At 42.8% G+C, this 24,082-nt stretch overlaps 1 protein-coding gene across 4 annotated transcripts in view; it reads left to right on the top strand.

The window, feature by feature from the left end:
• The first annotated feature begins 1,076 nt into the window (after positions 1 to 1,076).
• CLIP1 (CAP-Gly domain containing linker protein 1) overlaps positions 1,077 to 24,082 on the top strand; it is an 84,533-nt gene continuing 61,527 nt past the window's right edge. For all 4 annotated transcript variants that reach the window (XM_065889596.1, XM_065889593.1, XM_065889595.1 and 1 more), the window contains exons 1-4: positions 1,077 to 1,161; positions 5,147 to 5,718; positions 18,186 to 18,310; positions 20,330 to 20,552. In XM_065889596.1, coding sequence (XP_065745668.1) covers positions 1,077 to 1,161; positions 5,147 to 5,718; positions 18,186 to 18,310; positions 20,330 to 20,552 — 1,005 coding nt within the window. The remainder of the gene's footprint in view (positions 1,162 to 5,146; positions 5,719 to 18,185; positions 18,311 to 20,329; positions 20,553 to 24,082) is intronic.

The raw sequence follows: 24,082 nt of genomic DNA, 5'->3' as shown, positions 1-24,082 counted from the left end.
AAGGTCACATGCATAGGTTCCAGATGGACATATCTTTTGGGGAGGCCACCATTCACCTCACTACAGGGACCATAGCAGCTCCTCTGTTAGCCGTGGCCAGATTGTTTACTGATGCTTGGCATTGCTTGTAAAGAGAGCCAGAGAGTGAGGTCTGTGCGTCATCATCCAAGCTCGACTACCAGAAAAAAATGCAAAATGCAGCCGTTTGAGAGAGTCAGTAAATAGCATTTTTCTCTTTGAATTTTGTTTTATTGGGTATTATGTCTAGAAATATTCTTCTGTATTCCAAAATCCCAAGGTCTTCCTCCTCTCTTAAAGAGCAAATGGCAAGGTACTGTTTTGCCTGAGCCAGAAGTTGTAGATTCACACTTGGTCTTGAGTAAATCAGAAGTTCATTGTGTTTCTGTAGATACGACAAAGATAACTTCCTTTTAGTACTTTCCAGATACGGCTTTTTCTTACAGGGTTTGAATTTGAACCTTTCTCTTGTTTAACATATACTTGGCTTTATACTGAGTTATTGTATAATTCTGTGGATTAAACAGTATATACAGTTAATGCGGGCTTGTGGTCATAAAACTTAAGCAACATAGAAGTCAATGAAGTGAAAACTGAAAACTCCCTTCTCTTCCCCCCCATTTAGTTTGGTGCACATTTTTCTGAACCCTCTTCTATGGGTTGTGTGGTTTTTAGGCACTGTACTGATCTGGTATTATTAGATACTATAAAGAAAAGTGAATATATCGCCAGCCTTAGCTACTTGTCTTTAGGATAGTAAATTGCTTTTAAATCTATTTCAGCAGCATCTTCATATTTTTGATATTTGGAATTTTCTAGGTTCCTAGGTTCATTGTGGAGATGGTTATCATAAGGAAAAGTTTAGGCTGTGAAAGCTACTTGCATTAACTCATTCTACTTTGTTTCTCCTATAGATTCTGAACTCTTTTTATATTTTTCTCTTTGCAGATTTAACCCAGAGACTGACTCCACTATAGAAACACCCACAGTTCTATCAATGACTGGGGAAAGATAGTGGCAACAGGCAAAGGAAAAACTGCTCTGATATACTAAGGACAATGAGTATGCTAAAACCAAGCGGGCTTAAGGCCCCTACGAAGATCCTTAAGCCTGGAAGCACAGCCTTGAAGACACCTGCTTCTGGTAATGCTTTACGTTTCTCATTAACAGCAAGTTTTTCATCCTATGTGAAGACTTCTATTTGAAAAATTTAAAAAGACAATCTTAGGGCTTCCCTGGTGGCGCAGTGGTTGAGAGTACGCCTGCCGATGCAGGGGACACGGGTTTGTGCCCCAGTCCGGGAAGATCCCACATGAGCCATGGCCTCTGAGCCTGCGCGTTCGGAGCCTGTGCTCCGCAACGGGAGAGGCCACAACAGTGAGAGGCCCGCATACCGCAAAAAAACCACGAACAAACAAACAAACAAAACAAAACAAAAAGACAATCTTATAAAACTTCATATTGTTGAAAATACTTGAAAAAGTTTCAATTAAAAGACATAGAATTTTATATTTAGTAGTCTTAATCAGTGAAGAGTCTATTTCATTGATTCAGTGTAAGGTTCTGAAATAGTTGTCAAGTTAATTTCAGTGTTTGATCCTTGCAGTGTTAAAGTGTTTCTTCAGTTTTTCTGCCCATGTGTCTTCCTGAACTCATCAGGACCTTTCTCTTGGGGTTTAGGGATATATAGAGAAAACAAAGACTAATCTGGCTTAAAAGATATGATGACAGTCATTGACCTGAAATTGGCCATCATCATCAAGGGGGGCAGGTAGTACAGTAGCTCAAGTCTGGCTCATGAGGGAGAACCTTCCCCATTTTGTAGATGAACTTGTGTCTTTTATTATCGTTAACAACCTGTTCCTCATCTGTTCTCCATCTCCTCCTTCAGCATTTCCATTTCCATCCCATAACGATCACCTAAGGTCTTTAGTAAGAGAGGCAGGAGAGAAGCATCTGATGCTTGCTTTTACCATCTTTTTCTGTGATTTGTATACTATTAGATCTTATGTTTTCAGCCTTTCCAGACCGGTGCCCACCATAATCTATTAAGTACAACATTGTTTCTTCAAGTTCTTCCATAAAGACGTTCATAGGTCTTCCTTGAGGGAAGGGATCTTTGGGTTTGCTTTTTTTTTCTTTTTTTTTCACTGCTGTATTCCATCCACACACCTAGAAAATTGCCTGGCATGAAACAGGAGCTCAGTAAATATGTGTTGACTCATTGGAGATCCTGAGTTATTTACATTTTATGTATCAGGATAAAACCTTTTCAGAGAGGCCATAGAACATTGTAATAGGGAAGAACCTTTTGTATTCTATTACAAGTTACTCACTAAAGGGATGTTGCCTATAAGTTTAAATTATACATAATGGCCCATCTCTTGGAACCCTGCTTCCCAGGTAATGAGCATTAAGCTAAAATACCTTTGTGTTCGGCTCACAGGAAACATCCTGACCAGGCCCACCTGTGAATGACTGCAGGGAGGAAGAAATTAACCCATGCCTTCCGGAGGCTGATGGGAACCAGGAAGTGTTTGACTTTACTCCCTCCCCTTTTAGTATAAAAGGAGCCTGAATTCAAACTCAGGCAAGATGGTTCTTTGGGGCCCGAGCCCGCCATCTTGTCGGTCTGCTGGCTTTCCGAATAAAGTCGTTATTCTTTTGCCCCAACAATTCGTCTCTTGGTTACCTGCCTGTTGTGTGGTGAGTAGTACGAGCTTAGACTCGGTAACAACATCTTAGAGGAAAGCTTTACTGATAAAGCAAAGGATTGTGAAGAAATGGGTTTATTTAAGGACTATTTAGCTCTGGGGAAGTCAGTCAAAATTGGCATCCCCTTCTCCTCAAAATCCTTCCTCTTTTAAGACCCCTCCAAATGCCAACCCTTCTATAAGGCCTTCCACTGTTATATCTACCCCTGTTAGAATTGTCTTTTTCACTTTTAGTATTTTTCGGGCATACCTTTTAGCACTTGAAGTCCTTGAGTCCAGGGATCATGAGTAATTCAACTTGGTTTCTCCAGTATTACTTGGCACACATTAGGTTTTTTTAAATTAAGATTAAAGCAGCTTATTAATACTAAAACTTACATGCTTAAAAGGAAGTGATTGCCAAGGAATTCAAGACACTTTTATTTTATTTATTTATTTATTTTTTTTGCGGTACGCGGGCCTCTCACCTCTGGGGCCCCTCCCGCTGCGGAGCACAGGCTCCGGACGCGCAGGCTCAGTGGCCATGGCTCACGGGCCCAGCCGCTCCGCGGCATGTGGGATCTTCCCGGACCGGGACACGAACCCGCGTCCCCTGCATCGGCAGGCGGACTCTCAACCACTGCGCCACCAGGGAAGCCCTCAAGACACTTTTATGAACATCGTTTTTCAGAAATTCATGCTTGCAGCACTCTGGGAAGAGTAACTGTTGACGTGCAAAACCAGAACTGATGCTAAAAAAAAACTGGCCCCTGTCTTTGGCAGATTATTATCTGTTCTATCTGAGAGCATCCACTGTCTTCTAAACAAACAAACAAACAAGCAAAAAAAACCCTCCACAAATGGAAACTCCACAGTCCCCCTTTCTATGTAGGGTAAAGAGATGTTCAGCACGCACTCTCGCTCCGCTGGGCCACTCTGCTCCCCAGTCTGTGTGATTCACTCCTGTCAGTCAGGCCTCAGACTAGATACCACCTCCTCCAGGAGGCCTTTCCTGACTGCTCTGCCCAGAGGCACTGTCTCCTTCACAGCACTTAGACCACCTGAAGTTACGTGATGCGTGCCTTGACTGTCTGCTTCTCCACCACTAGACTCTGAGCTCTATGAAGGCATGGACTGTGCTGTCTTGCTTTGTCCCTGGTGAAGAACGATGCCTGGGACTAGTTCCGGAGTGGTAGGAACTCAAGAAAGATGCATAACTTGGATAAATACATTATTTCATTTAATCCTCATTCAAAGTAAAAAACCCCTCAAGATAGATATTACTTCTTTCCCCTTTTACAGATGAAAAAACTAAACTAAGAGAGGTCATGGAACATCCTGGGATCACGATATGCCCAGTAAATGGCAGACATTAAGAATTCAGGCTCTCTTTGCCAGTTCACGCTAAATATTTAATAAACGCTTGCTGGGTGAATGCGTGAGTGTATTTCCAGTGTAAATATCACATTCCTGGCAGAATTTAACTCTGTCTTTACCGTAGGGTAGAGTTTGCCAAGTTGTCTTGCCTTTACAGGAAGTGAGGCCAGATGCTCTCTTTTCTTCCCTGCTGTGATTTCCATTTCTGCTAGCAAAGGAGTAGTCTTGGAATAATGATGGTAGGGACTGCGGCACTGAAGCCCCTCCTGCATCAAGTTAATTGCAAATGTTTGTGGTTAAATGGGCCTAGTCCTGTCAGCTTTAACTGACCACTCACATGGGGGAATAGAGCCCGTCTCAGTGGGTCTGAATGGGCATTTGCTCATCATGTGTAGGATACAGGGTGAAGAGTGAAATCGGACCTATATTATGAATTCTGGGAAAAGGACTCCTTTTTTCCCCAATTTTGATTTCTTCCAATCTTAATTGCAGATAAGGACTAAGTCTTATCAGCTCACTGAGTTTTGACAGCATTGAAAATGGTAGTGATGCGGGACTTCCCTGGTGGCGCAGTGGTTAAGGATCTGCCTGTCAATGCAGGGGACACAGGTTCGAGCCCTGGTCCGGGAAGATCCCACATGCCACGGAGCAACTAAGCCCGTGCGCCACAACTACTGAAGCCGGCGTGCCTAGAGTTCGTACTCTGCAACAAGAGAAGCCACCGCAATGAGAAGCCCGCACACCACAATGAAGAGTAGCCCCCGCTCGCCGCAACTAGAGAAAGCCTGTGTGCAGCAATGAAGACCCAACGCAGCCAAAATAAATAAATAAGTTAATTTAAAAAAAAAAGAAAATGGTAGTGATGGGTCAAGTACTTTTTGCCTCCTTGCTAAAAAAAAAAAGAAAAAAAGAAAAAAAGATAAACAGAGTACCTCTTGAAGAGTTGTGGCTACTTCTGTTGCTTTTGGCCCTTTGTCTAGTTTATTTTCCTTTTAACTTAGGGGTTGTCTGCTTAAATATGAAATTGAATCTTTTCTGATCCTTTCTTCTGTTTTCAGTTGCAGCTCCAATAGAAAAAACAATATCCAGTGAAAAAGCGTCAAGCACTCCGTCTGCTGAGACACAAGAGGAGTTTGTGGATGATTTTCGAGTTGGGGAGCGAGTTTGGGTGAATGGGAATAAGCCTGGATTTATCCAGTTCCTGGGAGAAACCCAGTTTGCACCAGGCCAATGGGCCGGGATCGTTTTAGATGAACCCATAGGCAAGAATGATGGTTCAGTGGCAGGAATTCGGTATTTCCAGTGTGAGCCTTTAAAGGGCATATTCACCCGACCTTCAAAGTTGACGAGGAAGGTGCAGGCAGAAGATGAAGCCGATGGCCTGCAGACAACTCATGCTTCCAGAACGACTTCGCCTCTGTCCACTTCGACAGCCAGCATGGTGTCCTCTTCCCCAGCCACCCCCTCAAATATTCCCCATAAATCGCCCCAGCCAACCGCAAAGGAACCTTCAGCTACGTCTCAGATCAGCAACCTTACAAAAACCACCAGTGAATCTATTTCCAACCTTTCGGAGGCCGGCTCAATCAAGAAAGGAGAAAGAGAGCTCAAAATTGGAGACCGAGTATTGGTGAGTCCATGAACCTTCCAAGGTCGTTATGTTGACCTGAGTGACGGGTTGAACTACACACATGCGGGCTCAGAATCTGTTCTGTAGGGATGACCATTCATTTATAGAGTAAGTAATCAGCTTTTCTGGTTCCATTTATGTGTAAATATACAACAGATTAGAAACTGGCTACGTAGTTTGTGCGTAGTATAAGCGTAGGTTTGCAGGGATCGATTCTAGTTTTATCTTCGTTTAGTCAAAAGAATATTGAGTTTTTAGCTTGTAAATATTAAGGTAACTTTACTTGACAAAACAAGCTGAGAGGTGGACTTAGATGTTTTTAACAAAGGTTTTTTTTTTCTTTCTGGTTTTTAATTTTTGCTTTAAGGATAGTGTGTGGGTAAATATGAGATCCTGTTTCTTTGAGTGTCTTGGAAAACTCAGAGATCACAGGATGTTATTTCAGAATTTCTCTGCCTTTTAAATGATCAGGTTTAGGTCTAGGAAAAGAAAGGAGGGACTTCCCTGGTGGTCCACTGGTTAAGCATCCACCTTCCAATGCAGGAGATGCGGGTTTGATCCCTGGTCCGGGAACTGAGGTCCCACGTGCTGAGGGGCAACCAAGTCCGTGCGCTCTGGAACCTGCACGCCACAACTAGAGAGAAGAGTGCGCGGCAGCTAAGACCCGATGTAGCCAAATAAATAAATAAATATTAAGAAAAAAGAAATGTACTGTAGTTTCTTTTTTTTTTTTTTGCTAATAAGCAGGAAACAATGTATAAGGTCTACATGCTGTACATTCTAGAACCCCTGAATGACACAGTGACTGATTTATTTTTGTTTGTTTGTGTTAAACGAGAGGCAGTGTAGCAGTGCTAAAAACACAAGCTGAGTCCAGCTCTGCCTTTGTGACCATAGCAAATTATTTAACTTCTTAGTTTTCTCATCTATGAAAATGAGGTTGAATAATAGTGCTAACATCTAGCATTGTTGTGAGGATTAAATTAGCTGATGCATATGACATTCTTAGCAGTGCCTGGTATCCAGTCAACACTCAAGACATGGTAACTTTTTTTTTTTTTTTTTAAACAGCAGAACCTTATTTATTTATTGGCCACACCATGTGGCTTGTGGAATCTTAGTTCCCTGACCAGGGATTGAACCTAGGCCCTCGGTAGTGAAAGCACCGAGTCCTAACCACTGGACTGCCAGAGAATTCCCAAGAAATGGTAGCTGTTTTTCCATTGATGAAAATTTAAAGCTATTTTCTGACTTTTTCAACACTTTAGTCAGTTCAGTTCAAGGTATGACGTTTGTCTGAAGTCTTTGACCCTGTGCTCTTCAGTTTCCTTTGTATCCGTAAAAATTCCATCAGTCTTGGAGGCTTACAGTAATATAATGGGAAAAAAAGAATGGCTGTTAGCCTTTAGAATGTCCCGTGCATCTCGTTGAATGTGTCAGCAGTATATGGAGTAGCCCCCATAGAATTGGTGAGGAAACTGAGGTCCTAAGAAGTACAATCACTTGCCCAAGGTCATACAACCTGAAGAGTGGTGCTTCTGCAATTAAAATTTAGGTATTTTTACTCCAGAACCTGTCACGGAGAGCTGATGATTGATAGTATAATTTTGAAATTGGAAGTTTTTGTGATTTTTTTTGTCCTACAGACAAGAAAACTTAAGCCCGGAAAAAGGCAGTGACTCCCTGTAGTCGTATAGTACGTTCACTATAGGTTTTAGATTTAGAGCTTGGGACTTCTGTCCCCCAGTCCTGTAGCATCATGAATCTAGAAGGCCCCATGCACCTGTGGGAGCCCTTTAATACCTGTTACCTTCAACGGGGTCCTTCTGGATCTCTTAGTTTCAAGGTCAGTAGGTTCCTTCTTCTGGTTATAATAGTCATGAGTTACAGCAGTTGATGCTTCAGAACTTAGAGCATCATTTCAGTATGTCAGTGCTCTGCGGCTCAATCTGTAACTTGTTTGTTGAGCTCATACTCACTTGCTATACCAATTTTATTTTATTTTTATTTTATTTTTTAACCACGCTGAGCGGCTTGTGGGATTTCAGTTCCACCACCAAGGATTGAACCCGGGCCCTCGGCAGTGAGAGCATGTATCCTAACCACTGTTGCAGTGAAGGTTATTTATTTATTTATTTATTTTTGCGGTACGCGGGCCTCTCACTGTCGTGGCCTCTCCTGTTGCGGAGCACAGGCTCCGGACACGCAGGCTCAGCAACTATGGCTCACGGGCCCAGCCGCTCCGCAGCATGTGAGATCTTCCCGGACCGGGGCACGAATCCGTGTCCCCTGCCTCGGCAGGCGGACTCTCAACCACTGTGCCACCAGGGAAGCCCAACAGTGAAGGTTTTCTGATGCTTACTCTTCTTTTCATTTTTACTGATGTTTACTTCCCTTCCCCTCTCCTCCACTTTTTACTGTATAGATATTGCTGTCATGGATGCCATTTAAAATTTTTTGTGTGTATCTCTCTTACTTTCCTAGGATAAATTTATAGTGGTGGAATTACTAGGTCAAAGGGCCTAAAATATTTAAGACTTATGGTACATATTTGTCTAGTAAGCTTTGGTTAAATCAGAAGCCTGTTACCTTAGCACAGGACAGCTTTGTAGGTTAGACTGCAGGTTATATGCAATTCCATTCTAAGTGCTTAGCTGTAAATGAAATGGGATAGCATATGGCACGCTTTCAAAACAAGTAGCTCTCCTTTTCCACCAGAGTAAGAAACAGTTGATTAAATTTCTAGTCAGGTATTGTGCTGCTTGGCTGATAAAACAGACAAAATGATAAGGTCCGGATGGTTTAGCTTACAACAAAAGGCTTCCATGAGGATGTAAGGATTGAAGTGGACCTGAAGGAGAGTAGGAATTGGCCGGGCAGAGGAATGGTAGTGGCAAGAGGGAACATTCTAGCAGAGGGATTGGCAAACTCCCCAGATGGGAGGGAGTTGGCACGTTTGGGGAAGTGGCCAGTGTCACTCCGCACAGGCGGAGGAGCCCATAGGGGTAGGAGATGAGACTCATTCACTAGGTGGTGTCTGCGGGGACTGGTGACATAGGGCCTGTAAATTTAGGCCGTGTTAAGGATTTTGATTTTGACCTTAAGAGCAACAAGACTGATAAATGATGTGATTAGATCTGTAGTTTGGAAAGATCGCTCCAGCTGCTTCGTAAAGAAGAGATCAGGGGTGGTTGAAAGTGGATTTGGGTGACCGTTCTTTGAAGAAGTCAGATGTTGAAGGAGAGTAGAGTTGTCAGGCTGATGCTGGAGGAATATTGGATCTAGGGAAGATGTTTTCTAAAGATGGCAGAGTCCGGGGTGTTTACATCCTGACTAAACTGATCTGGACTAGAGGAACAGGGTGCAGATACAGTGGTGGTGGTGGGGAATCAGTGTTGGGATGAGGTTCCTGGGAAGAGATGGCACCCTGAGCGCACACGGGGATTGCTTTGCCTTCGACTGAGACGGACGGAGATTTCCTCCATTTTTATAGTAAGGAAGGAGGATCTGCAGATGCAGGTTGGTTTGTAGAGGCTTGAATGGTGTATTTGTAGGAACATTTTAATTACATGTTCAAACCTAGCATACTTGGAACAGAATTTGAATCTCTAAGAGTCTTAAGTCTAATGAGAGTGTTTTTAGAGGCAGTAAAATTATTTACTGTTTTGGTTAGTATTTCTAGGAGAAATTAAAGGAGTACCTTAGAATCACAGTATTTTAGATCTGGAAAGGCTCTTTTGAGATCAACAAATGCCTCTTTTGGCTTAGAATACTGAAGCCCAGAGAAGAAATGCAGCTTGCCTCAGGTCATATGTGATGTACGTGTATACGTATCATTATGGCCTCTTGTTCCCAGTTAATATGTTTTTTCTACTTCAGTGTGCTGCCTTGAATAGAAGGCAGCACATTAAATAGAATAGATAATAGAAATCTTTGATTTAGGAATGTAAAACATTTCTACTTCAAAATTCATGTATAAAGGGAATTAGATTTAGAAATCTGAAATATTTGATTGGAATTCTCCTAATTAAAGAAAACTTCTGTTGGCAACCTAAATGTACATCAGTGGATGAGTAGATAAAGATGTGATATATATATACAATGATATTACTCAGCCATAAAAAAAACGGAATCTTGCCACTGGCAACAACATGGATGGACCTAGAGGGTATTATGCTAAGTGAAATAAGTCAGAGGAAAGACAAATATCATATGATTTTCCTTGTATATGTGGAATCTAAAAATATGAAACAAACCAACACACATAATGAAACAGAAACAGACTCATTCATGGATACAGCGAACAAACTGGTTCTGCCAGAGGGGGATGGGGGGGGAGTGGGCGAATTAGGTGAAGGGGATTAAGAGGTACAAACCTCCAGTCATAAAATAAGTAAATCACAGGGATGTCATGTACAGCATAGGTAAGGTAGTCAGTAATATTGTAATAACTTTGTATGGTGATAGACAGTTACTAGAATTTTCCTGGTGATCATTTCGTAATATATGAGAGTATCAGGTCCCCACGTTGCACTCCTGAATTAATGTGACATTGTAAGTCAGTTATGCTTCAGTAAAAAACTTCCAATAGAACTAAGTTCGTTAGGTCACTGTTACGTGAGGAGCAGTATAGAATATTCCCAGTCCTGCCCCCAGTGCCCTCGTGGCGCCTTCCACTTGGAACGAGCGCAGAGAGGGCAGGAGTGGAGGCTGCCTTCTCCATGCAGCTCTCTCCAGTTCTTGCTCTCATCGCCGGAAGAGCAGGAAAGGGGATTTCTGCGTCAGGTGTGAGGTTTAGCCCAATGACCTCTTGAAGATCCAGGTGGGAGCTCCTGAGCTATGACTGTATTGGGCACTCCCATCTTGGGGGAGGCAGTCCTGGCCTGGGGAAGCCTGTCCTCGCCCCCCTCCACGCTGGTGGGCCTCTGTAGGGTAGATGAGCTGGGTCAAGGAGGGTCAGTTGGAGCTGCTTGTAACAAACCCACCTGCCTCCTTCCCATCTCCCTCTGGCCCCTCTGTTTTCCCATTTGTCCTCACGAATATTCCACAGATCTCCTTAGTTGAAGATTGCTTTCATCTGCCTTGTGGCATGAGCTGCTTTGGGCTGATGCTGTGGTCCAGCTGACTCTCAGACTCACCTCTTTCCAGACTGGGAATCCCTGGGATGACCAGTTACTCGGAATGTTTTGGAGATGGTCTTGCTGCATTTTCGGGTGTAGGCACTATTTCAGGGATGTGATGTCAGGTTCTCGAGAACTTGACTGACTTCCAGCCGTTCTGTTTCAGGATGGTTGTCTCTGTGTCCGGTACTGTATGTTCTATGCTGAATGCTTAGCTTATGACCAAGTATGAGAAGGAGACTTTTTAGGCTTTTGTTTTTAAAGTGACAAGCTTTATCTTTCTACGAGCTGCTCGCAGGGCTCTTAAACTAAGAATCCTATAGTGTAAATCTGTAGGTCTTTTGGATACTGTGAAAGGGAAAAACATCTTCCTGAGATTTAAAAAAAAAATCTTATAAGTTATTTTGCTTGTGTTTGAGCCTAAATAACTACAGTTCATTTAGTATGTACTTTTCTGTGTGTCTTCATTTGTTCAGCATTATTTGTGAGACTTATTATAACATGTAAATTTAAAACACATATAGTGGGGTCATATTATATACACACCATTTTACAGTATACTTTGATAGATTTGGGGCATTTCTATGCTAGTAAATAAATACAACTCTTCATTTAAAATAATAAGCTGTTGTTTGATATCACACTGTTTGGGGCACCTAATTTAATCATAGACATTTAGATTGCTCCCCGCCTTTTTTCCCTAGAAATGAAATTTCTGAGTTAAAAAATACATAAATATTTTAAATCATAATAAATATTGCCAACGTACAGTCCAAAAAGCCGTTAGCATTTTATGTTCCCACAAAGTGTGTACAAGTGTGCCCTTTCTAATAATTTGATTTCTTCTGTTTTTCTCAGTCTTCTTACCAGTGACTGATAACCCCCAAATCTACAAGTCTGGTTGTGGTATTGCACTTATATTGGGCGTTTGTTCATCATCTACCTGGGGGGTTCTTGGGCTCTTTTTGGGTGGGGTGTTTGAGCTCTAGGGAACTGAGCTTCCCTTGATTGCTGATAGAGTAGTTGTTAGTAGAAGGATCTGTTATTTTGTATGGCCCAAGGTTGAGAAGACTCCAGATGTTCACATTATGTTAACATTATGTTAACTCTTCCTGGACACCTTGGCTGAATGTTGAGATCTTTTCCAGCACCACAGTCTTAGCCTAATTCCTTTGCAGTGAGGATTGCTGCAGATTTGAATCATTTGAATCATTTTTTCTGATTTTAGTTTTCCTTTTTTTTTTTTTTTTTTTCCATTTTCAATTTCCTAAGCCTTAAAGCTTAGCATAGCCTTGTAGGGTTGTCTGGGAAGGAGCGCAGAGAATCACACTGTTGATGAGAAGCTAGATTCGGCAGCTTCCTCCTCTCTGTGCACAGCCGGGCTCAGTAGAGTTCATAGCTGATAGCGGGGCTCCTCTTCCTGCTCGTCGCTTTCAGCTGTGAGAGGGTAGGATTCGTGTGCTTTTGCCATTTTCACTTTTGAGGCTTGGGAATGCATAAACTCATCCACCTGCCCGCTGGATTTCATGTCTTTGGTTTTACTATCCGTCCTCCTCTCTGCAGCCCCATTGTCCTGCGCTGCCTTGCATTAAGCCATCATCCTCTTCCCCTGGACCCCCAGACCGCTGTCCATGCTGCTAGCCCCGTCTCTCCTTGGTTCTGGTCTTCACACAATTACGGAGTGATGCGCCTGACGTGTGGATCTCATCACGCTGTTCTCCTGTGCGGTGGCGCCCTGTCTGCCTACACCAGTGCTGTTTTCACAGTGCTGGGGGTTTTCTGCGGGGCTCAGTACCTGGGCACTGGCTGGTCAGTGTGAAATTAGGTTCTCTTTGCAAACCTAAGCCAGTATCTTTATGCCAAACATGTCAAAGCTGGTATCTCTGCCTTGAGGACTCTGTGTAGGCTCTTGGGGCTTGGGAGTTTCTGGGTCGAGGAGGTACCTTATGCTGTCTAGCTTTGGGACTTGAAGAGAGGAAAGTTGGACCACTGCCTGGGCCAGAGTCTCATGTTGCAATGCCTGTTGCTAGATCACATCTTCTAACTTTTAATACTGCTTCTGTGAATTCTTTAAGCATACTTACAAACATATCTTGAGGCTGAGACTCTTTGTAGCTTCTGAAACATATAGATTAGAAAAGCAAACTTGGCTAATACCGTTGTGGTCAAGTGGGGTACTTTTTGATCTCAGTGCTTTACAAGAGCGTGACTCTGGCACCTAAATATTCAGCTCTTTCATCAGCCTCAGGGATCGTAGGTTTTTTTTTTTTTGGTTCCTATTAAATGTTTAAACAGTTACAAATGGATGTTTTTAAAAATTCATTTATTATTTATTTTTCTTTTATGGCTGTGTCAGGTCTTTTGTTTTAATAGCAATAGTTTAATTAATTAATAATTGTTGGCTGCGTTGGCTCTTCGTTGCTGCGGGCGGGGGCTACTCTTTGTTGTGGTGCACGGGCTTCTCGTGGTGGCTTCTCTTGTTGCAGAGCACGGGCTCTAGGCGCACAGGCTTCAGTAGATGTGGTGCACAGGCTCAGTAGTTGTGGCTCACGGGCTTAGTTGCTCCACAGCATGTGGGATCTTCCTGGACTAGGGCTCGAACCTGTGTCCAGGTTCTTAACCACTTAACATTCTTTTTTTTTTTGCGGTGTGCGGGCCTCTCACCGCTGTGGCTTCTCCTGTTGTGGAGCACAGGCTCCGGACGTGCAGGCTCAGCGGCCATGGCTCACCGGCCCAGCCGCTCCGCGGCATGTGGGATCCTCCCAGACGAGGGCACGAACCCGTGTCCCCTGCATCGGCAGGTGGACTCTCAACCACTGCGCCACCAGGGAAGCCCACCACTTAACATTCTTAACCACTGTGCCACCAGGGAAGTCCCCCTCTATGTATTTAAAATGATCTTTTCATTTATTTATTTGTTCATTGCCCATCTCCCTCTGACCAGAATTTAGGCTCCATGAGAGTCTGGAAACTTTCTGTCTCATTCACTGTCTTTTCCCAAGCACTTAGAACAGTGCCTGGCACACAGTAGGTGTTCCTAAAATATTGTCAAAAGAATCAAAGGGTTTTAAATACTGTTGTCACATTATACCCTTAAAGGGGAGGAGTAACATTGTAAAGTATGACAAGAGATGCAATTAGGACCAGTGGATAAAAACCGGGCCAGGCGAATCTTACCTTTCTTGCAGGAGTTGCCCAGTGGAGCTGCCCTAAGCTGGATTGCTCTCTAGTTGAGGTAATACGAAATATGGACGTCATCATCTCACAGGTGATTAAGTTTTAAGTCAGGGCTAAATTTGTATGGGTAAATACCAATTAGCCATAGTTACCTTTTTAAATTAAGAAGCCACCTCACGAAATTCAGTTGCTCACGAAATCCCTGTGGCACAGTCCCTCGTTACCACCCACTGGACATTTTATAGCTTTATAAATTGAGACACAGTGAGGTTAAATGGCTTGTTTGAGATTTGATGAATAGATGGGAGAGTTGAGAGAGGATGAAAGGTTTCCTGTTTCCTGTTTGTGGACCCATTCATCAGCCCAGCAGAATGTTTTCTTTTTAAATATTTATTTATTTATTTGGCTGCGCCAGGTCTTAGTTGCAGCACACAGGATCTTTTTTAGTTGCAGCACGTGGAGTCCTTAGTTGTGGCACACGGGCTCTTAGTTGTGACATGTGGGATCTAGTTCCCTGACCAGGGATGGAACCTGGGCCCCCTGCATTGGGAGCGTGAAGCCTTAGCCATTGGACCACAAGGGACGTCCCCAGCAGAATTTATCAGTGTTCTTATTTTTCAAAAGCGTTTACAAGAACGGTGTTTGTTCCCACAGCATTTTGTAGAAACCTCTTAAAGAGCTTATCACTTTTCACTAGAAATATTTGCTTGAATTTTTCTGTCAGTGACCAACACTGTATTCTGTTTATATTTGTATCCTCAGGGCCCAAGCACTCAGGAAATATATATTGAATGAATGAATGAGAGCTGAAAAACCTGAGATTTGCTAAAGCCTGACCACAGCTAGGTTTTCCTTTAGCTGAGTTTCTAGTTTAAATTAATTTGGTCTCCAGTAGTGACTTCTAATTTTGACTTAGGTTGACCACAGTGTTATGAGTTATATGTATATATTCTGAAAGTAAAGAGAATGAATGGTAGTTACTTGTGTTTGCCGTAGGGATCCATTTTTTTGTTTCAATGTTGTAAAATTTTTTATCTTTAATGATCTTGATATCTGGGACTTCCCTGGCGGTGTAGTGGTTAAGATTCCGTGCTCCCAATGCAGGGGGCCTGGGTTCGATCCCTGGTCAGGGAACTAGATCCCATATGCATGCCGCTACTAAGAGTTCCCATGCCACAGCTAAGGAGCCAGCGAGCTGCAACCAAGGAGCCCACCTGCCACAAGTAAAGAGCCCGCCTGCCACAACTAAGACCTAGTGCAACCAAATGAATGATAAATAAATAAATATTTTTTAAAAATCCTGTTATCTGCCCCTAAAACATAGATTTGAAAATTGTGGCTTATACTTAATGTAAGTGCACATGCTATAATACTCTGGGTTCTCTGGAACACATGAGAAGTAAAACTTAACTTTATAAAACCATGTTTAAATGCTTAGAAAAAAATTTGACTGTAAAATGATTAAGTAGAAAAGTGAGTGATTTTGGATGTGACTTTCTGTCTGTGTTAAAGATATTTTGAATAATTACTAAGGATCTTTCAGAGGGGAAAGGAAAGCATATTATGTTATATGAGTCAAGAATTTCAAGTTAGGTGAGAGAAAAAGTATAAGAAAACTGCTCATTCTAGGAACTAGTAGTCATCCATTTGAAACAAACTTTATGGCTTTTTTTTTGGCGGGGGGTAGATGTATGTTCTGTTACCTGCATTTAGAGAAAAAGTTGCTGATCTGTTTGTGGTAATTTGTTATAAAGCTTCTGATCTGAGTGAAGCCACGGTTTGTTTGGAGAATTTACTGCCCACAGCCTGTTAGACGCCTCTTGGAAAAACAGTTGGCATGACAGTAGCTTAGACTCACCCCCAAAGAATTCAACAGATTATCTGGAAAGATTGCATCATCTTTAGCTAATGTGCTGTGTTCTGCTCATGTGATGCTGGTTAGTCTGCTGCTCTGAAAGGTGTGTAAGAGGACAGAGAAAACAGAGGCCAATTTTATATAGGTTACTATTCATACATTCCATGGTCACCAATAAGAGTGCTAAAAAGTCCCATTTGCCAGATCTACAACTAGTACTTTCCTTAGCATGGACACACTGGCTGCTAACATACAGCAGACTCTCACACTGTCAGGCACTGACTAAACAGTTTTATGTGGATTATTTTATTTAATCTTCACAGCAATCCTGTAATTATCACCATTTTACTTATGAGGAAGCTAAGATTGATTGATTTATTTATGGCTGCATTGGATCTTAGCTGCAGCACGTAGGCTCTTTGTTGTGGCTCAAGAGCTTCTCTCTAGTTGTGGCACGCAGGCTTAGTTGCCCCGCGGCATGTGGGATCTTAATTCCCCGACCAGGGATCGAACCTGCGTCCCCTGCATTGAAAGGCAGATTCTTAACCACTGGACCACCAGGGAAGTTCCGAAACTAAGATTTAGAAACTAAGCAACTTGACTAACTCATAGACAGAGCTGGCATTTGAATTTGTTCAACTTGGAGCCCATGCTTACTTAGTTTGTGTTAGCATATTTCTTCCTTTGCTCTCTTCTGAGCCATGAAATTCAGCCTCAGCCACTGGATATCTTTTTCCTTTTGTTGGTTTACATGGAAAAATGGCCTTTTCTGTGTAGTTCCCTATGGAGAAGGTCACCTTTCATTTCTTCAGCAAATGTTTGTTGAGTGTCTCCTGCTGTGCACTGTGGATTGCGGTGCTGGACACAACGGTTCCTGCGTGGAGTTTTCTCCAGCCTCCAACTCCATCTTTCCTCAGTGACACCTGTCATGACACCAGGATGTTTCTGAACTGTCCGGGGACTGCCTGCCCTCTGTCACCCTTCACATGCTCTCCTGCCTAGGGTACCTTAAACTGTAACTGCTTTGGTTCCTTAAATCAGTTTCACAAAGAGTTTGTCTTTCAGAGAAAAAGTATATAGCTTTGAGACTTTAACATTTTCCATTTTCAACAAAGCTTAAATGTCAGCAGTGAGTGTCCCTGGGTGTTGAGATTACAGGAATAACATTTATTTTTTGTTCATAATGTTCTTAATTGCCTGCGGTGACTCGCCTCTTGTATAATTGGGGAATTTTTTTTAATTAAGGAAAAAGAGGGAATTCCCTGGTGGTCCAGTGGTTAGGACTCTGTGCTTTCACCGCTGGGGCCCAGGTTCGAGCCCTGGTTGGGGAACTAAGACCCCGCGAGCCCTGAGGCTCAGCCAAAAAATCTTAAAAAAAGAAAAAAGAAGCTTAGCTAAAAGCAAGAAAATCAGTATTCTGAAGAATAATAGTAATAAGGGAAAGCCAGCCCCAGGAAATATCATGCAGGTTGTGAAGTAGCAGTAACCAAAATGCCATGGCAGTAGCACAGTTACTGAACTTTTGAAACTGTAATAAGACTCAGATCTGTTCTTATGTGCATGTGAGAGAGGATATGATAAAATGAGTACTTGAAATAGAAAAATAATGGCAAAGGAAGAAATAATAAATGCTGATGGGATAATTTTGGAAATAATTAATGTTTGCATGTTATGTCAAACAACAGCTGGGACAAAGAGACATTTAAAAAGATTCACAGCTTTGAACAGTTCACGTAAAATGTGAAGAACAGTCATTTTAATAGTTGTGAAGAAATGGAGAGCCTCACAGTGGAAAATATCAATATTTAAAATATTTTAAAGAATTTACATTTCATGTGTGTGGATGTGTGAATATTTGTCTTTAACATGTACGTGTTATTGCTTTACCTGGATAATGATGTAAAGGACATTTGGGAACATAAACACAGCAGTTGTTACAGTGGATTATGCATGAATTTTGTTTTTCTTTAATGACGTAGGTGTTTTATTTTTGTAGCAAATATTTATTTTGAAGCAGAAACCTCCCTCCGGAGTGATAAGGTATTTTTTAAGTTGGACCAAATGTTGATGACTGCGCATCACCTAGACAATTTCATTATTGGACTATATCAGGTATCGGATCACTCTGGCGACTGAAGTCACCCAGGTGGACTTTGCTAACCTTTGGAGAGAACTCTTTGAAGAGTTGGAGAGGAGGTTAAGAGAAGAGCTGCTTGGAGAAATGATGGAACACAGTATTGGCTGCAGCTGCAAAGGATTAAGCTGTGAAATTGTAATTATGTTCATCTCTTCCTTTTAACGTTCTCTTCTTCCAGGTTGGTGGCACGAAGGCTGGCGTCGTCCGGTTTCTTGGGGAGACAGACTTCGCCAAGGGGGAGTGGTGTGGTGTGGAGTTGGATGAGCCTCTTGGGAAGAACGATGGGGCTGTCGCTGGAACAAGGTTTGTTGGCAGTTGGAATCTCGTCTCCCTCTTGCACGTAAAGGTGCTCAAGCCGATCCCGCCAACCGTGTATAATAAAATGGACGTGAGTGTTTTGAAGAGCTGCACTTTTATTTCCTAAGACTCATCTACAGGTTTTCCCCCCGACTAGAATCAGAGTCTTTCGACTGTCTGTTTTAGTAATATGTGCAGTGCGTCTGAGTAGATTCTGAGCAAGTGTTTGGTTTATTTATCTATTTATTTTATTTTAAAACTCTATTAATTTTATTTATTTTTGGCTGTGTTAGGTCTTCGTTGCTGTGCGTGGGCTGTCCTAGTGGATCCTTAGCCACTGCACCACCAGGGAAGCCCTATCTATTTATTTTTAAGGCTTTTTTTTTTTTTTTTTTTTTTTAGAGCAGTTTTAGGTTCACAGCAGAATTGAGAGGAAGGTACAGAGATATCCCTCCTCTACCCCCTGCCCCACACATGCACAGCCTCCCCCGTTATCAACATCCTGCACCCAAGTGGTCCATTTATTACAGCTGGTGAACCTATATTGACACATCATTATCCCCCAAAGTCTGTAGTTTATATTACAGTTTATTCTTGGTATACATTCTATGGATTTAGACAAGTGTGTAATGACATGTTTCTACAATTATAGTATCATCTATAGTGTTTTCATTTTATTTTTCAAAATAGAAAGGAAATACTATATCATCCTTTTGGCTGCTCTCCCTTTGATAGCAGTCAACGTCTGAATGAGTTTCTGGGCATTGGAGGGTAGGGGGAGTGAGGAGAAGGAAGCTGCTTTTGTTAGGACGAGAACGCAAAATGTGTCTTTATATCTGGTGACAAGGATTCCATCCTGTGGCAAGAGGACTGACGGCAAGCACACCTATTCCACTGTGAGGATAACCCCACTCTCACCTCACAGGGATAGGGTGGGAGTTAAGTCATGCAGATGAATGCAAGAGGCGTTTCCCACACTTCAGATGCTTTGAAGGCCTTGGGCACAGTTGTGGTCTCTGATGCATTATTGTTAGTAGTATAAAGTGTTGTAGTTAACATTTTACTTATAAAATGTTTACAGACTGATTATAAACGTATAGGTCTTATGTACCAAATACAATATTAATGCCTCGAGGAGATTAAAAAAATCTCTTGGTGCTGCAACGATAATGAAGCCGTATCATTGATATCCTTCATATTAAGTTGTTATAATTCGCTAGAGTTGTGAGATCTCCAAGTGTCAGTACCAGTTGATACTACTCCACCTTTACCTGAGTGAATCTGCCAGAGTTAGGTGCTTGTTTGATTTCTCTTGCCCTTTGTTTGGCAGGGTTTTATTAAGTGGGATCACTCCTCTGCTGTGTGTTTATCAGATAGTAGAAATACCTTCCCTTTGCGTAAAATCTTAGTAACAGATGAGTGATTCCATCTCTGTGTATCATACTGTTATTTCCTAGTGTGTTTTCTAAAACATTATTGTGGGGCTTTCCTGGTGGTGCAGTGGTTAAGAATCCGCCTGCCAATGCAGGGGACACAGGTTCGAGCCCTGGTCTGGGAAGATCCCACATGCTGCGGAGCAACTAAGCCCGTGAGCCACAGCTAGTGAGCCTGCGCTCTAGAGCCTGTGAGCCACAACTACTGAGCCCATGTGCCGCAACTACTGAAGCCTAGAGCCCTTGCTCTGCAACAAGCGAAGACACCACAATGAGAAGCCCGCGCACTGCAACGAAAAGTAGCCCCTGGTCACTGCAACTAGAGAAAGCCTGCACGCAGCAACGAAGACCCACTGCAGCCAAAAATAAATCAATAATTTTAAAAAATAATAAATTAAAAAAAAACTATTATTATGGTTATTTATCAGCTTGCACACCAGTGCGTGCCACGGGCTGGTGCACCACCCCAGCTGGTTGGTAAAATTCACAGCAAACCAGTCACGAGTTACGAGTCAGGAGAGCTTTTTGGTTATAGTTGTATTTCTTGTAATTAAGTTGCTTCTTGTTACTGTTCCTGTTGTTGTCCCCAAAGGTATTTTCAGTGTCAACCCAAATACGGCCTGTTTGCTCCTGTCCACAAAGTGACCAGGATTGGCTTCCCTTCCACCACACCAGCCAAAGCCAAGGCCGCTGCCGTGAGGCGGGTGATGGCGACCACACCCGCCAGCCTGACGCGCAGCCCTTCTGCCTCTTCTCTCAGCTCCATGAGCTCTGTGGCCTCCTCTGTAAGCAGCAAGCCCAGTCGGACAGGATTGGTAAGCCTCCCTTCTCCCGCTGCGTGTTTCTGCGTCCCAGGCACTGTAAATGCCCCCACCCCCACCCCGTCGGTTTGCCTGCTTTGCTTTAGGAGATGTTAAGTCTCCCCTTGCCCTTGTACTAAATGTTCTCTGTAGCTTGTGAAAGTCCTTACAAATTTTGCAACAAAACAAAAACCTCTAGCAAGAATACAAGTTTGAAATAAAGAATTTTTTTAACAGCCCTTTTCAGGTTCCTTAGATTTTAAGATATAACAGTTCTTGGTGAATCTATAGTAACTACTACTTAGTCTAACATATGGGATGATTGAGTATTCTGAAATTATTTTGGCATCAGAAGGACAGGAGAATTGGAGGGATCCTTTTCTTCAAGGACCTGGGTCTCTTTCTCTTTGACATCAAACAATTTTAGGAACTACAGTCGTTTGAGAAAAGGCATGTTCTTAGAATTTTAGTATTATGTTCATACAGTCTAACCCACTGAAAGCAGTTGGTGTGTGGAGCGTTCCTGACTCAGGCCAGAGGATGCAGAGGGGAACTTAGGGAACTTGAAAGGATGCTAGGAAAAGCCATGTTTTGTTTTGTCTCCATCTCCCCCTTCCCCCACTCCCTCTTACTTTCTCCCTCTCTTTCCCATTTAGATCAGCAACAGAAAATTATCAGAATCAAAATAGGCCGCATCTCATTCTGTTTGTTAATGTCATGCTTTTTTTTTTAGTGTCAAAGCAATGACTTTTTGGCTTTGCCCCCTCCCACCCCCCACCCTTTAGTTTATTCACTGGAAGTGAGGCAAATACTGTTTAAATTTGAAGTGGCAGTATGAGCTTGTACTCCAGTCTGAATTCAGGATCTCTGCTTTATGACAATGAACGACAGACAGGAGTTAGAATGTGAAGTGTCATGATCGGGCAGTAAGGCTGCTGGCCCTTGATCTCGTTTTGCCTTCTCTCCATTGACCTTGGGCAGGGAAGGCAACGGCTGGCCCTTGATCTCATTTTGCCTTCTCTCCATTGACCTTGGGCAGGGAAGGCAACAGCGGAAGCATCTTTCTTTAAAGTAGGGGTTATGCTTCTCTGGACTTTGTTCCTCTTATGTTCAAGTAAAATAAATACCTGCTTGTACTATGTCATTTTGCATATAAAAGTCTGCATCTTCAACAGAAAAATTACAAATGGACTTATGAGAAAAGCTTGTCAAGAACTTTTTGAATGTTTGAGTGAAATGGATGAAGAAACCCCTCTGTTTGGATGAAGCCTTGTTCAGAGTGGGTCAGCAAGCTCTAAAGTGGAAATCGAGTTTACTAATCCAGGAACAATTCCGTGAAAGTATCTACCCTGGATTAGGAATTATTTCTTGTGTAATTTTTACTACGTTGTAATTAAGTGTCCGTTTCTTTGGAGATGCCCAAGCGCCCCCGCTGCTCCCCCAACCGGTCCTCTTACTCTTTAGAACAGTTCTGATTCCTCTTAGTTCACCTCATTTTCTTTTGAAGAAAACTAGCAAAAGAGAAATGAGTCTCCTTGCCTTGTAAAACAGCTTGTTTCTGTACCTCTTTGTATAGCGTGGCTATAGTTTCTAAACCAAAAATCACCATAAAAGAATATACCAAAAATACAGAGTAATTGAAAGCGTGACTTCTTAAAAATGCACCTCAACAACGTGATCCCTTGTGTATATATATAAAGTGGGGACATTCCTTAATGCACAGCGATCTTCTGAAAGAATTGAGTACAGAGGTGCCCAGCCTTTCTGGTTCCACAGAACCTTTAGTCTCAGTTATTTTTTCACAGTGCCCGTAGGCCTAAAGAAAGAGCTAACAGTTCTGTTTATTAAGTAGTTAGGTCCAAACAACTTAATATTTATGTCCTAACAATTTAATAGCTCTTCCAAAAAAAAAAAAGGTTCACATTAATTGAAAGGAAAAAGAATATTTTTAATTCATTCTTGAATAACCACAGTGAACTAGTATTAGGTTGCATGCTCTTCTTGGGCATTGCATATCCTGTCAGACCTTGGACTCTTCCTGGACACTGCCACCCTCACTTCCTGTGCCATATTGGTTTTTGCACAGTACTTGCTTTTGGTCTGGCAGTAGCCAAAACCCGGCTTCGGAAAGACATGACGTTATGGAAAGGAATGTAGTACAATCCAAGGTTGAAACTGAATTCCCTCCAGCTAGTAGTTTGCATGGTATCCAACGGGTGTCGCTCTGTTTCCTTGTGTCTCCCTGTGAGTTTGCTGCAGTACCCTGGGGTGTACCTCTGCGCGGGGTTTGGGAACCTCAGATTTAGTGTCTTCAGGAAGAAACGTTAGTACGAGAAAGTATAACCACATAGTAAAATTGGAAAATCAAGGTCAGATGGTTAAAAGAGAGACTAGGAATTCCCCACCACCCCCATATACTTAAGTAATTCAAGAAATTTCACTAAATAGAAACAACGAAGGACAGTTTGGGTGTACTTTACTCTCATAGCTGTCAAACTGCCTAACTCTGAACTGACGGCAGATCCTCACTGTCAGTCTGCGTCCTGGCCGGGGGCTCAGCTAGACAGAGGACGAGGAGAGCCTTCAAGCAGCAAGCGAGGCTTTGACTGCAGAGGGCGAAGTCGAGCGGCGTCGACCTGGAGCCAGTCATCACCAAGTAAATGGCCGTGGACAGACGCTCACCAAGGGCTGTGGCCTCTTCTGGACCACCTCCCAGCCCCCGGAGCCCAGCTTGGAAGCGTGTTACTCAGCTTGCCCACATTACCTATGCACATTTAATGGAAGGTTACATCCTCTGTGTTTTTACATGACGATTAGCCATCTCGAGGAGGTATCGGGTGTGTGAAGCTGCAAAGATGAACGGGTGACAGCGCTGAAACACGTTTTCTCCACGCCTCAGCCCACCACTCTTCCTCCCTCCCCTCTTGTTTCCCCCGCCCCCCCCGTTCCCTCTCCAGTCCCCATTTTTTTTCCCTCCTTCCTTCCCCTGCTTCTCTTTCTCCACAGGTTTATCTCCCCCCACCTTTCTCTCTCCCATGCCCTTTTTCCTCCTTTCTCTTACGTGTACTTGCGCACTCATTCACCCACTCACACATGCTTTTGAAGGCACATACAGGTTTCCTTTTAATCTTTTGTCTTTATAAGTCTTTCTGGTGACTGGGATTCAGGTCCTCATGGCTGGATTCCTGGGTGAAGTCACCTCTGCCTTTCATCTTGAAAGAAAGATGAAGAAAATCCTGACAGAGATCCAGCTACGTAATCAATTGAAAGAAGGTTTGTGACTCCAAGCGTGACCTCTTGGTCACGTAATGGTATTTAGAAGCTTAAGAAGTTGAAAAACAGGTCTAATCCCGAACTCTAAGGATCAAAAGATTGGCCAGACCGTCATAACAAGAAGATAACTATTCATGAAGCTCAGGCCGAAACGGAGTCTAGAGAAGCTTGTTACCTGGGTTCTGAGGAATTTTTTAGATTCCTACCCGGCCCCGTCAGCCGAGCTCAGGGCACCTTTGCTTTTGAGCCACTTCTTCTAAACATCTTCCCGG

This window comes from Phocoena phocoena, chromosome 13 (assembly GCF_963924675.1).
Source record: "Phocoena phocoena chromosome 13, mPhoPho1.1, whole genome shotgun sequence".
Taxonomy (NCBI): Eukaryota; Metazoa; Chordata; class Mammalia; order Artiodactyla; family Phocoenidae; genus Phocoena; species Phocoena phocoena.
The sequence above is the reverse complement of the archived record's forward strand: the minus strand, read 5'-3'. Positions and strand labels throughout refer to the sequence as shown.